This window comes from Cherax quadricarinatus, chromosome 8 (genome assembly GCF_038502225.1).
Source record: "Cherax quadricarinatus isolate ZL_2023a chromosome 8, ASM3850222v1, whole genome shotgun sequence".
Taxonomy (NCBI): domain Eukaryota; kingdom Metazoa; phylum Arthropoda; class Malacostraca; order Decapoda; family Parastacidae; genus Cherax; species Cherax quadricarinatus.
Genome location: NC_091299.1, coordinates 42681186 through 42694544, shown reverse-complemented (window position 1 = coordinate 42694544; position 13359 = coordinate 42681186). Strand labels below are relative to the sequence as shown.

The 13359-nt window shown below is 41.7% G+C and overlaps 1 protein-coding gene across 2 annotated transcripts in view; it reads right to left on the bottom strand.

Moving 5' to 3' along the window:
* The window catches only part of FucT6 (alpha-(1,6)-fucosyltransferase 8), a 628228-nt gene that overhangs the window by 85204 nt on the left and 529665 nt on the right, over positions 1-13359 (bottom strand). For both annotated transcript variants that reach the window (XM_070083038.1, XM_070083039.1), the window contains exon 6: positions 7380-7545. In XM_070083038.1, the coding sequence (XP_069939139.1) occupies positions 7380-7545 (166 nt within the window). The remainder of the gene's footprint in view (positions 1-7379; positions 7546-13359) is intronic.

The window sequence follows — 13359 nt, the reverse complement described above, 5'->3', positions numbered from 1 at the left end:
GAATTGTTAAATGTTGATGAAGATAGGGAAGCTGTGATTTCGTGTATAGGACAAGGAGGAATAACATCTTGTAGGAGTGAGGAAGAGCCAGTTGTGAGTGTGGGGGAAGTTCGTGAGGCAGTAGGTAAAATGAAAGGGGGTAAGGCAGCCGGGATTGATGGGATAAAGATAGAAATGTTAAAAGCAGGTGGGGATATAGTTTTGGAGTGGAGGGTGCAATTATTTAATAAATGTACGGAAGAGGGTAAGGTACCTAGGGATTGGCAGAGAGCATGCATAGTTCCTTTGTATAAAGGCAAAGGGGATAAAAGAAAGTGCAAAAATTATAGGGGGATAAGTCTGTTGAGTATACCTGGCAAAGTGTATGGTAGAGTTATTATTGAAAGAATTAAGAGTAAGACGGAGAATAGGATAGCAGATGAACAAGGAGGCTTTAGGAAAGGTAGGGGGTGTGTGGACCAGGTGTTTACAGTGAAACATATAAGTGAACAGTATTTAGATAAGGCTAAAGAGGTCTTTGTGGCATTTATGGATTTGGAAAAGGCATATGACAGGGTGGATAGGGGGGGCAATGTGGCAGATGTTGCAGGTGTATGGTGTAGGAGGTAGGTTACTGAAAGCAGTGAAGAGTTTTTACGAGGATAGTGAGGCTCAAGTTAGAGTATGTAGGAAAGAGGAAAATTATTTCCCAGTAAAAGTAGGCCTTAGACAAGGATGTGTGATGTCACCATGGTTGTTTAATATATTTATAGATGGGGTTGTAAGAGAAGTAAATGCGAGGGTCTTGGCAAGAGGCGTGGAGTTAAAAGATAAAGAATCACACATAAAGTGGGAGTTGTCACAGTTGCTCTTTGCTGATGACACTGTGCTCTTGGGAGACTCTGAAGAGAAGTTGCAGAGATTGGTGGATGAATTTGGTAGGGTGTGCAAAAGAAGAAAATTGAAAGTGAATACAGGAAAGAGTAAGGTTATGAGGATAACAAAAAGATTAGGTGATGAAAGATTGGATATCAGATTGGAGGGAGAGAGTATGGAGCAGGTGAATGTATTCAGATATTTGGGAGTGGACGTGTTAGCGGATGGGTCTATGAAAGATGAGGTGAATCATAGAATTAATGAGGGGAAAAGGGTGAGTGGTGCACTTAGGAGTCTGTGGAGACAAAGAACTTTGTCCTTGGAGGCAAAGAGGGGAATGTATGAGAGTATAGTTTTACCAACGCTCTTATATGGGTGTGAAGCATGGGTGATGAATGTTGCAGCGAGGAGAAGGCTGGAGGCAGTGGAGATGTCATGTCTGAGAGCAATGTGTGGTGTGAATATAATGCAGAGAATTCGTAGTTTGGAAGTTAGGAGGAGGTGCGGGATTACCAAAACTGTTGTCCAGAGGGCTGAGGAAGGGTTGTTGAGGTGGTTCGGACATGTGGAGAGAATGGAGCGAAACAGAATAACTTCAAGAGTGTATCAGTCTGTAGTGGAAGGAAGGCGGGGTAGGGGTCGGCGTAGGAAAGGTTGGAGGGAGGGGGTAAAGGAGGTTTTGTGTGCGAGGGGCTTGGACTTCCAGCAGGCATGCGTGAGCGTGTTTGATAGGAGTGAATGGAGACAAATGGTTTTTAATACTTGACGTGCTGTTGGAGTGTGAGCAAAGTAACATTCATGAAGGGGTTCAGGGAAACCGGCAGGCCGGACTTGAGTCCTGGAGATGGGAAGTACAGTGCCTGCACTCTGAAGGAGGGGTGTTAATGTTGCAGTTTAAAAACTGTAGTGTAAAGCACCCTTCTGGCAAGACAGTGATGGAGTGAATGATTGTGAAAGTTTTATTTTTTCGGGCCACCCTGCCTTGGTGGGAATCGGCCAGTGTGATAATAATAAAAAAAAAATATTTCTAAAAAAATTTCTATTGCATATATTAATTCTGTAGTGGTCTGGATCTATACAGAAGGTTTTTATTGTCCTTCCAGATCAACGAGAAATTGTTTTATGGGGAGCCCTCCAGCACCAGGTCAAAATATGTCTGCATTTTGGAGGGCAGTGACTCAGAACCGAAGGTAGATGAATCAGAATTGCTGGATAGTGGTGTTGAATACTTGCCACCGGATGCAGAGGTGTCAAGTGATGAGGAGGAAGAAAGGCCAGCCAAAAAGCAGAAATTAGTGAAGAAAAAGAAAGGTATTATGATCGAGGAGTACCCTGATGAGGAACATATTTATGATGATATTGCTCTTCAAGGTCAATCTCAGTGGTTCCAGGCTGACCTCCAAAATGGTCCTTTGCCAGCATATGAACATGAACTATCAATTAGCAATATTGAATAATTGCTCATGAATCTCAGGAATATGGGACTTAAAAGTTTTATCCCTTTGCAATGTGTCCATGTTGCTATTTGTTTCATTTTTATATTTTTCTAATATGTACTTACAAAATGTTTTGATACAAATTCAATTTATGTTTTTTATATTGTCTGTTTGTATAATAAATTAAAAAAATAGTTATTGGGTGTTTTATTAACAATTGCAAGTTTGCAACATTCAAATTTATACTCCCCATGTCGGGAAAGAGCAAAAATTTTCAACTTTCGGAGATTAGCAATTGCTCGAAAACTAACCATGAGAATTCCATTTATATGGCCTCATTTAACTTATATTGAGATACTCTATCCACTATAGGGAGTTCAGTTCGAATTTCAAATTTTATGGCCACTTGCCCGATAAAGGGTTAAACAAGTTAAGAAAGCCTAGGTAGCAAATGGATTTATCAGTCAAAAACAGAGTAGGGGAGTTAGTAGATGGGGAGATGGAGGTTTTGGGTAGATGGCGAGAATATTTTGAGGAACTTTTAAATGTCAACGAAGAAAGGAAGGCGGTAATTTCATCCACTGGCCAGGGAGGTATACCATCTTTTAAGAGTGAAGAAGAGCAGGATGTGAGTGTGGGGGAGGTGGGCGAGGCATTACGTAGAATGAAAGGGGGTAAAGCAGCTGGAACTGACGGGATCATGACAGAAATGTTAAAAGCAGAGGCGGACATAGTGTTGGAGTGGTTGGTATTTTTGTTTAATAAATGTATGAAAGAGGGGAAGGTACCTAGGGATTGGCGGAGAGCGTGTATAGTCCCTTTATATAAAGGGAAGGGGGACAAAAGAGATTGTAAAACTCATAGAGGAATAAGTTTACTGAGTATACCAGGAAAAGTGTATGGTAGGGTTATTATTGAAAGAATTAGAGGTAAGACAGAATGTAGAATTGCAGATGAGCAAGGAGGTTTTAGAGTGGGTAGGGGATGTGTAGAGCAAGTGTTTACATTGAAGCATATATGTGAGCAGTATTTCGATAAAGGTAGGGAAGTTTTTATTGCATTTATGAATTTAGGAAAGGCATATGATAGAGTGGATAGGGGAGCAATGTGGCAGATGTTGCAAGTGTATGAAATAGGTGGTAAGTTACTAAATGCTGTAAAGAGTTTTTATGAGGATAGTGAGGCTCAGGTTAGGGTGTGTAGAAGAGACGGAGACTACTTCCCGGTAAAAGTAGGTCTTAGACAGGGATGTGTAATGTCACCATGGTTGTTTAATATATTTATAGATGGGGTTGTAAAAGAAGTAAATGCTACGGTGTTCGGGAGAGGGGTGGGATTAAATTATGGGGAATTAAATACAAAATGGGAAGTGACACAGTTACTTTTTACTGATGATACTGTGCTTATGGGAGATTCTAAAGAAAAACTGCAAAGGTTAGTGGACAAATTTGGGAATGTGTGTAGAGGTAGAAAGTTGAAAGTGAACACAGAAAAGAGTAAGGTGATGAGATAATCAAATGATTTAGATAAAGAAAAATTGGATATCAAATTGGGGAGGAGGAGTATGGAAGAAGTGAATGTTTTCAGATACAGTGGACCCCCGCATACCGTTGGCATCACATAACGTTTAATCCGCATACCGATACATTTTATCGCTAAAATTTTGCCTCGCATACCGCTTAAAAACCCGCTCACCGCTGTTCGTCCGAGATGCGTCCAATGTGCGCCTTAGCCAGCCTCACATGTTCCGCCGGTGGCATTGTTTACCAGCCAGCCTCCGCGGTAGCATCCAAGCATACAATTGTAACATTTCGTATTATTACAGTGTTTTTGGTGATTTTATCTGGAAAATAAGTGACCATGGGCCCCAAGAAAGCTTCTAGTGCCAACCCTACAGCAATAAGGGTGAGAATTACTATAGAGATGAAGAAAAAGATCATTGATAAGTATGAAAGTGGAGTGCATGTCTCCGAGCTGGCCAGGTTGTATAATAAACCCCAATCAACCATCGCTACTATTGGTGGTACAGCTGCTGCTGCTGCACTGTCAGCTGCTGCTGCTGCTGTAGCATCGTCTGCTGCTGCTGTAGCATCGTCTGCTGCTGCTGTAGCATCGTCTGCTGCTGCTGTAGCACTGTCAGCTGCTGCTGCTGCTGTAGCATCGTCTGCTGCTGCTGTAGCATCATCTGCTGCTGCTGTAGCACTGTTGTTGGTGTGGCTTATTGAGAATATACCAAGAAACAATTAACCCCAGAGGATTTGCCACCCAGGATAACCCAAAAAAGTCAGTGTCATTGAAGACTGTCTAACTTATTTCCATTGGGGTCCTTAATCTTGTCTCCCAGGATGCAACCCACACCAGTCGACTAACACCCAGGTGAACAGGGAAAAATGCCTGGAACTAGTGCTCATATTGGTGAATTTAAAGCCAGCAAAGGTTGGTTTGAGAGATTTAAGAATCGTAGTGACATACACAGTGTGATAAGGCATGTTCTGGAAGAAAATACCAAACAGGACCTACAGTACTCAGGAGGAAAAGGCACTCCCAGGACACAGTGTCTCATCAGTCATTGCTGCATCTTCAATAAAGGTAAGTGTCATTTATTCTTCATTTAGTAGACTAGTACATGCACAATATATACTGTGCATGTACTACTCTACTATTGTGCATGTATCCTTCTCTTTGTGTGTAGGAAAATGTATATTTCACGTGGTAAAAAATTTTTTTTCATACTTTTGGGTGTCTTGCACGGATTAATTTGATTTCCATTATTTCTTATGGGGAAAATTCATTCGCATACCGATTATTTCGCATACCAATGAGCCCTCTTGCACGGATTAAAATCGGTATGCGGGGGTCCACTGTACTTGGGAGTTGACGTGTCAGCGGATGGATTTATGAAGGATGAGGTTAATCATAGAACTGATGAAGAAAAAAAGGTGAGTGGTGCATTGAGGTATATGTGGAGGCAAAAAATGTTATTTATGGAGGCAAAGAAGGGAATGTATGAAAGTATAGTAATACCAACACTCTTACATGGGTGTGAAGCTTGGGTTGTAAATGCCTGCAGCGAGGAGGGGGTTGGAGGCAGTGGAGATGTCCTGTCTAAGAGCAATGTGTGGTGTAAATATTAAGCAGAAAATTCGGAGTGTGGAAATTAGGAGAAGGTGTGGAGTTAATAAAAGTATTAATCAGAGGGCTGAAGAGGGTTTGTTGAGTTGGTTTGGTCATTTAGAGAGAATGAATCTGTAGGGGAAGGAAGGCGGGATAGGGGATGTCTTCGAAAAGGTTGGAGGGAGGGGGTAAAGGTGGTGTTGTGGGCAAGGGGCTTGGACTTCCAGCAAGCGTGCGTGAGCGTGTTAAATAGGAGTGAATGGAGACAAATGGTACTTGGGACCCGATGATCTGTTGGAGTGTGAGCAGGGTAATATTTAGTGAAGGGATTCAGGGAAACCGGTTATTTTATATAACCGGACTTGAGTCCTGGAAATGGGAAGTACAATGCCTGCACTCTAAAGGAGGGGTTTGGGATATTGGCAGTTTGGAGAGATATAGTGTGTATTTTTATACATATATACTTCTAAATTGTTGTATTCTGGGCACCTCTGCAAAAACAGTGATTATGTGTGAGAGAGGTGAAAGTGTTGAATGATGATGAAAGTATTTTCTTTTTGGGGATTTTCTTTCTCTTTGGGTCACCCTGCCTCGGTGGGAGATGGCCGACTTGTTGAAAAGAAAAAAAAATTATAATAATAATAATGATGATGCATAATAACAATAAAGAGGAACTTCAGAATGCTGCCACAAGTTGGTGCAGTGAATGCCAAAACATCTGGTGAGCAGTGCATGTGTGTTCCTTGCTGTGGAAGCATTTCTCTCATGCTTTGCTTGCATTTTTTACAGTCATTTGGCCAATTTTTTTTTCTAACCATCTTTACCTTAAAATATGTGTAGTTGTAATGTAGGATGAGAGGTGAGTAGCATTTATTTGTAGGAAGTCAGTGTAAGTAGCTGGTAGATGTAGCCTGCCTGGGCTACACCTACCGGCTACCTACACTGCACTACTCTCGAAAATCAGCAAAAATCAAACATTTTCGCTACCTTGAGCTCAATTACAAGTTATTTTCAGTACTAAAACCAATCAAAATCTCTATTTCTGTAATATATCTTCCATTCTATCAAATGAGACCAAAAAACTGCAAATACAACCATAAAAACCACATGAAAATACACCGCAAAGTTGCTGTTTTAATCCAAAAAGACAGTCGCAGTTTTTTTTCTCATGCACTGCATGCTTCAGGATTTACTTTATATGGTGCACACTTACCACATAGATGCATTCTCTCATATCTAGGCCCAAATTTACCGATCACAGCTTATCTGAGTGAGCTGAGCTCATGGCGTAGATCTATGGTTTGGACCCTGTGGACAATACGTAGATCTACGACTTGGACCCTCAAAGGGTTAAAGTACACCAAAAGTGAATGAATTCAGATGATAAATAACGACAGGATGTAAGTATCAGCCGCCCAGTTGTTGCACCACTTGCATTCCCTCACAACAAAGAGTGAGTCTGTACTTCACTGGTTTGTGTCCTGGCAATAACTTCTCTCGAGTGAAATAGGTTCTGTTTGGCATTTTTTTCCAAAATAAACCTGTCTCATCACAACTGAACACTTGTTGGGGAATAAAAACCTCAGCCTCTATACAGTCACTAAACTCAATGACGTATTTCTTGGCAGCAGGTCACATTTGTTTGGTTGAGTACCAAGCAAACGGTCGACCACCGAGCAATTTTTTTTACCGAATAAAGCGTTCGAATACCGAATTGTTCGAGTTGGGAGCTGTTCGAGTATCAAGGTACTACTGTAATTATTTCCATAACTTACAGCAAACTTTAATTTACTGCAATTTTTTTTTTTTTTTGTTCTTATGATGCAAGGAAAAGGAAGAGCTGAAATTTACAAAATATGCATCTTATCAGTTTATTATCAAAGAGTATATCGAAGTTTTTTTTTTTTAACAAACTGGCCATCTTCCACCAAGACAGTGTGACCCTATACTGAAGTTATGACTATTAATTCTTACCTTATTAAGATTACAGATAAGCTTTTTGGCTTTAGCACAATCAGGTGGGTGTTGGAGGGCATGAAGTCGATTTTGTATTAAGCCACTAAGATCAGCAGCCTCTTGTTCTCTCCAGGACCCTAAGCCATCCAGATGGCTAAGACGATGAAGATCATACTGGGTTACTCTGAAGACATAATAAACCATATATTACTCCCCTCTGATATACCTTTGATGAGTTCCGAGAGTTTTTCTACAAATATTCTAATATGTATAGTAGAAACCTAATAAACTCATGTCCAATGAGTGCATTTTCCATAAGAGGCTAATGAAATATTGTATTCAAAACCATAGGGAACGAGAAAATTACCTGTCAAATGTGCCGTAAGGTTTAAAAAAATACACTGGGAGGCGTTGCTGCATGAAGGCTGCTAACCAGTGACATATTCCTGTACCTTTAACATTTGTGTACCTACTCTTGCTGCATGTCTACAGCAGTTGCTGAATATGTTGGCAACAGTTATTAAACAATAATGCTGTGTAGAGGATCATTCTGACTATGGTGCAGCCATGAAAAAATTTCTGTTTAGGGATTTCTATGACCTAGAAAAGGACAGCTGCTGACTCAGGTAAGGTACTCACCTATATGTACTCACCTAAATGTGGTTGCAGGGGTCGAATCACAGCTCCTGACCCCACCCCTTCACTGGTCGCTACTAGGTCCCTGTCTCCCAGCTACAAAAGCCTTCTAGTATTTCTTCTTAAAGATGTGTATGGATCCTGCCTCTACTTTCACTCTTCTGACATCTCTACGGCTGAAGAAATACTTCCTAACATCTCTCTGACTCATATGAGTTTTCAACTTCCAGTTGTGCCTTCTTATTCCTATTTCCCATCTCTGAAACATTCTGTACCTGTTCACCTTGTGAAATTGTCTTGGTATTTTTGTACATTATCATCACATCTCCCTTAGTCATCAGGCTGAGCTCCCTTAACCTCTCCTCATAGGACATGCCCTCTTAACTCCAAGACTAGTCTTGTTGCAAACCCCTGCACTTTCTTCAATTTCATGCATGCATGCACACATGTGCACATGCTTGTGGATGCGTGTGCATGTGTTCACAAGCAACTGACTTTACTGGGGTTTAGTAAGGCAAGGGGTCCACATGACTTAATTAAAAAAAATTGTTTTAATTTCTGTTTCAGAATTAAACCATGTTTTGCTTCCAATTTCTGCTTAGATATGAGCAATATATTTTTACCCTTTCTTAGGAAGTAAACCCAATCCAGCATAAATTGTGGTGGTCCTCTAAATCTCCAAAAACAACTCCCATACCATTTTATTACAACACTACTGCATTTTTCTTGATTATTACATTCTTAAATGCATTCCTCTTTTGTGTATGAGGTGGCAAGTGGCAAAAAAGAATAAGTGTAACCACAGTGAAAATCTGAGATGTAAATGAACAGATGCCATCTGACCTAGAAATTGTTTTCTGCATCTGTAATTTAGGCTCAGAACCTCATAAGAAAGTATGCTAACTGAAGAGGTAGTAGTAACTCTGAGCTAGGAACAATATTAACAATACAAAGGCAAACTCAGCCCAATATACTGTTTTGCCTGTTAGCAATGTAGCCTCAAATGTACCCTTGATAAAGTATGGTAACTTAAGCTTTATAGCTTCAATCTCCCCCTTTACCTCTGTTTTTCTCCACTGTTTGAATGTGGTGCCTATTCTTCTCTGTTGAGCAATGCTCCATATGTTTAATTAGAATAGGTGTGGTGAGTTATTATAAATTTGGTACAGTTTTGTAAGGAAATGTTCATGTTTACAAATGATGATAGAAGGTGATAGTGGCAGTTCATAATAGTGACAGTACCTGGAGTTTACCTGGAGAGAGTTCCGGGGGTCAACGCCCCCGCGGCCCGGTCTGTGACCAGGCCTCCTGGTGGATCAGAGCCTGATCAACCAGGCTGTTGCTGCTGGCTGCACGCAAGCCAACGTACGAGCCACAGCCCGGCTGGTCAGGAACCGACTTTAGGTGCTTGTCCAGTGCCAGCTTGAAGACTGCCAGGGGTCTGTTGGTAATCCCCCTTATGTGTGCTGGGAGGCAGTTGAACAGTCTCGGGCCCCTGACACTTATTGTATGGTCTCTTAACGTGCTAGTGACACCCCTGCTTTTCATTGGGGGGATGTTGCATCGTCTGCCAAGTCTTTTGCTTTCGTAGTGAGTGATTTTTGTGTGCAAGTTCGGTACTAGTCCCTCTAGAATTTTCCAGGTGTATATAATCATGTATCTCTCCCACCTGCATTCCAGGGAATACAGTTTTAGGAACCTCAAGCGCTCCCAGTAATTGAGGTGTTTTATCTCCGTTATGCGCGCCGTGAAGGTTCTCTGTACATTTTCTAGGTCAGCAATTTCACCTGCCTTGAAAGGTGCTGTTAGTGTGCAGCAATATTCCAGCCTAGATAGAACAAGTGACCTGAAGAGTGTCATCATGGGCTTGGCCTCCCTAGTTTTGAAGGTTCTCATTATCCATCCTGTCATTTTTCTAGCAGATGCGATTGATACAATGTTATGGTCCTTGAAGGTGAGATCCTCCGACATGATCACTCCCAGGTCTTTGACGTTGGTGTTTCGCTCTATTTTGTGGCCAGAATTTGTTTTGTACTCTGATGAAGATTTAATTTCCAAGTGTTTACCATATCTGAGTAATTGAAATTTCTCATCGTTGAACTTCATATTATTTTCTGCAGCCCACTGAAAGATTCGGTTGATGTCTGCCTGGAGCCTTGCAGTGTCTGCAATGGAAGACACTGTCATGCAGATTCGGGTGTCATCTGCAAAGGAAGACACGGTGCTGTGGCTGACATCCTTGTCTATGTCGGATATGAGGATGAGGAACAAGATGGGAGCGAGTACTGTGCCTTGTGGAACAGAGCTTTTCACCGTAGCTGCCTCGGACTTTACTCTGTTGACGACTACTCTCTGTGTTCTGTTAGTGAGGAAATTATAGATCCATCGACTGACTTTTCCTGTTATTCCTTTAGCACGCATTTTGTGCGCTATTACGCCATGGTCACACTTGTCGAAGGCTTTTGCAAAGTCTGTATATATTACATCTGCATTCTTTTTATCTTCTAGTGCATTTAGGACCTTGTCGTAGTGATCCAATAGTTGAGACAGACAGGAGCGACCTGTTCTAAACCCATGTTGCCCTGGGTTGTGTAACTGATGGGTTTCTAGATGGGTGGTGATCTTGCTTCTTAGGACCCTTTCAAAAATTTTTATGATATGGGATGTTAGTGCTATCGGTCTGTAGTTCTTTGCTGTTGCTTTACTGCCCCCTTTGTGGAGTGGGGCTATGTCTGTTGTTTTTAGTAACTGTGGGACGACCCCCGTGTCCATGCTCCTTCTCCATAGGATGGAAAAGGCTCGTGATAGGGGCTTCTTGCAGTTCTTGATGAACACGGAGTTCCATGAGTCTGGCCCTTGGGCAGAGTGCATGGGCATGTCATTTATCGCCTGTTCGAAGTCATTTGGCATCAGGATAACATCGGATAGGTTTGTGTTAACCAAATTTTGTGGCTCTCATAAAAAATTCATTTTGATCTTCGACTCTCAGTCTGGTTAGCAGCTTGCTAAAAGCCGAGTCATATTGGGACTTGAGTAGCTCACTCATTTCCTTGCTGTCATCTGTGTAGGACCCATCTTGTTTAAGTAGGGGCCCAATACTGGACGTTGTTCTCGACTTTGATTCGGCATAGGAGAAGAAATACTTTGGGTTTCTTTCGATTTCATTTATGGCTTTTAGTTCTTCCCGTGATTCCTGACTCCTATAAGATTCCTTTAGCTTGAGTTCGATGCTTGCTATTTCTCTGACCAGTGTCTCCCTACGCATTTCAGATATATTGACCTCTTTTAGCCGCTCTGTTATTCTTTTCCGTCGCCTGTAAAGAGAGCGCCTGTCTCTTTCTATTTTACATCTACTCCTCCTTTTTCTTAGAGGAATAAGCCTTGTGCATACATCGAGTGCCACCAAGTTAATCTGTTCTAGGCATAAGTTGGGGTCCATGTTGCTTAGTATATCTTCCCAGCTTATATCGGTTAGGACTTGGTTTACTTGGTCCCACTTTATGTTTTTGTTATTGAAGTTGAATTTGGTGAATGCTCCCTCGTGACTAGTCTCATTATGTCGGTCTGGGGCTCCACGCATACATGTCTGAACCTCAATTATGTTGTGATCTGAGTATATTGTTTTTGATATGGTGACATTTCTTATCAGATCATCATTGTTAGTTGCTAGTTGCTAGTTGCAGTTGCTAGAAAAATGACAGGATGGATAATGAGAACCATTAAAACTAGGTATGCCAAGCCCATTATGACACACTTCAGGTCGCTTGTTCTAGCTAGGCTGGAATATTGCTTCACACTAACAGCATCTTTCAAGGTAGGTGAAATTGCTGACCTAGAAAATATGCAGAGAACCTTCATGGCACACAAGTGCGATAAAACACCTAAATTACTGGGAACATTTGAAGTTCCTCGACCTGCACTCCCTGGAACATAGGCAGGAGAGATATATGATTATATACACCTGGAAAATTCTAGAGGGATTAGTACCAAATCTGCACATGAAAATCACTCCCTATGAAAGCAAAAGACTCAGCAGACGATGCAACATCCCCCCAATGAAAAACAGGTGCCACTAGCACGAAAAGAGACAACACAATAAGTGTCTGGGGCCCAAGACTGTTCAACTGCCTCACAGCATACAAAAGGGGGATTACCAAGAGACCCCTGGCTGTCTTCAAAAAGGTTTTGGACAGGCACCTAAAGTCAGTACCTGACCAGCCGGGGTGTGGTTCGTATGTCAGTTTATGTGCGGCCAACAGTAACAGCCTGGTTGATCACGCCCTGATCCACCATGAGACCTGGTCACAGACCAGGCCACATGGGCACTGACCCCTGAAATCCTCTCCAGGTATATTCCAGGTATACAGGTATTGTACAGGATCACATTAACCCTCTCCACACACTAGCATGTCAATCAACAACAACTATTAGTACAATTTGGTAAGGAAATGTGGCTTATTTTTACTGATGTTAACATAATGGCAGGTGATGGTGGCTGAAGCTGATACTGCCTGCTATATGTTTGTACATGTACAAGGCCTAATCAACCCTCTCCACACACTTGCCTATCAACCAGCAATGTCAACTACAGTGTAAGGTATGAAAACCTATCAATTTTGATGAATTACAAAACTTAAAAAAACATGTTAAATTTTTTTCGAAGCACCGGAACCTAACCCTGTTTTCCCCATACACTCTTCAAACCACATAATAGTGGACAGAAGAGCTAATTACAGTTGCCATGGGCCTGGAACACATCTACAGTGGACCCCCACCATATGATGGCATCACCTTACATTAAATCCACCATACAATATATTTTAACACAAAAGTTTTGCCTCACCTCACGCTAAAAAACTCACCTCACACGATTCGTCTGAGCGCGCCTCAGCTGCCCCGTGGGTGCCAGTGTTTACAAGCTAGCCAGTGCGGTCGCATCCACGCATACAATTGGAACATTTCATATTATCACAGCGTTTTTAGTGATTGCACCTGCAAAATAAGTCACCATGTGCCCCAAGAAAGCTTCTAGTGCTAACCATGCAGTAAAAAAGGTGAAAATTACTATGGAAGTGAAGAAAGAGATAATTGCTAACTTAGTACAAAAGTGGAGTGTCTCGGAGCCGGCCAGGTTGTATACCAAACCCCAATCAACCATCGCTACTATTGTGGCCAACAAAATGGCAATCAAGGAAGCTGTTCTTGCAAAAAGTGCAAGTTTGTTTTCAAAACAGAGATCGCAAGTACTCGAAGATGTTGAGAGGCTGTTATTGGTGTGGATAAACGAAAAACAGATAGCAGGACATACCATCTCTCAAACGATCATATGTAAAAAGGGTGGGAAATACGTACTATCGTACCA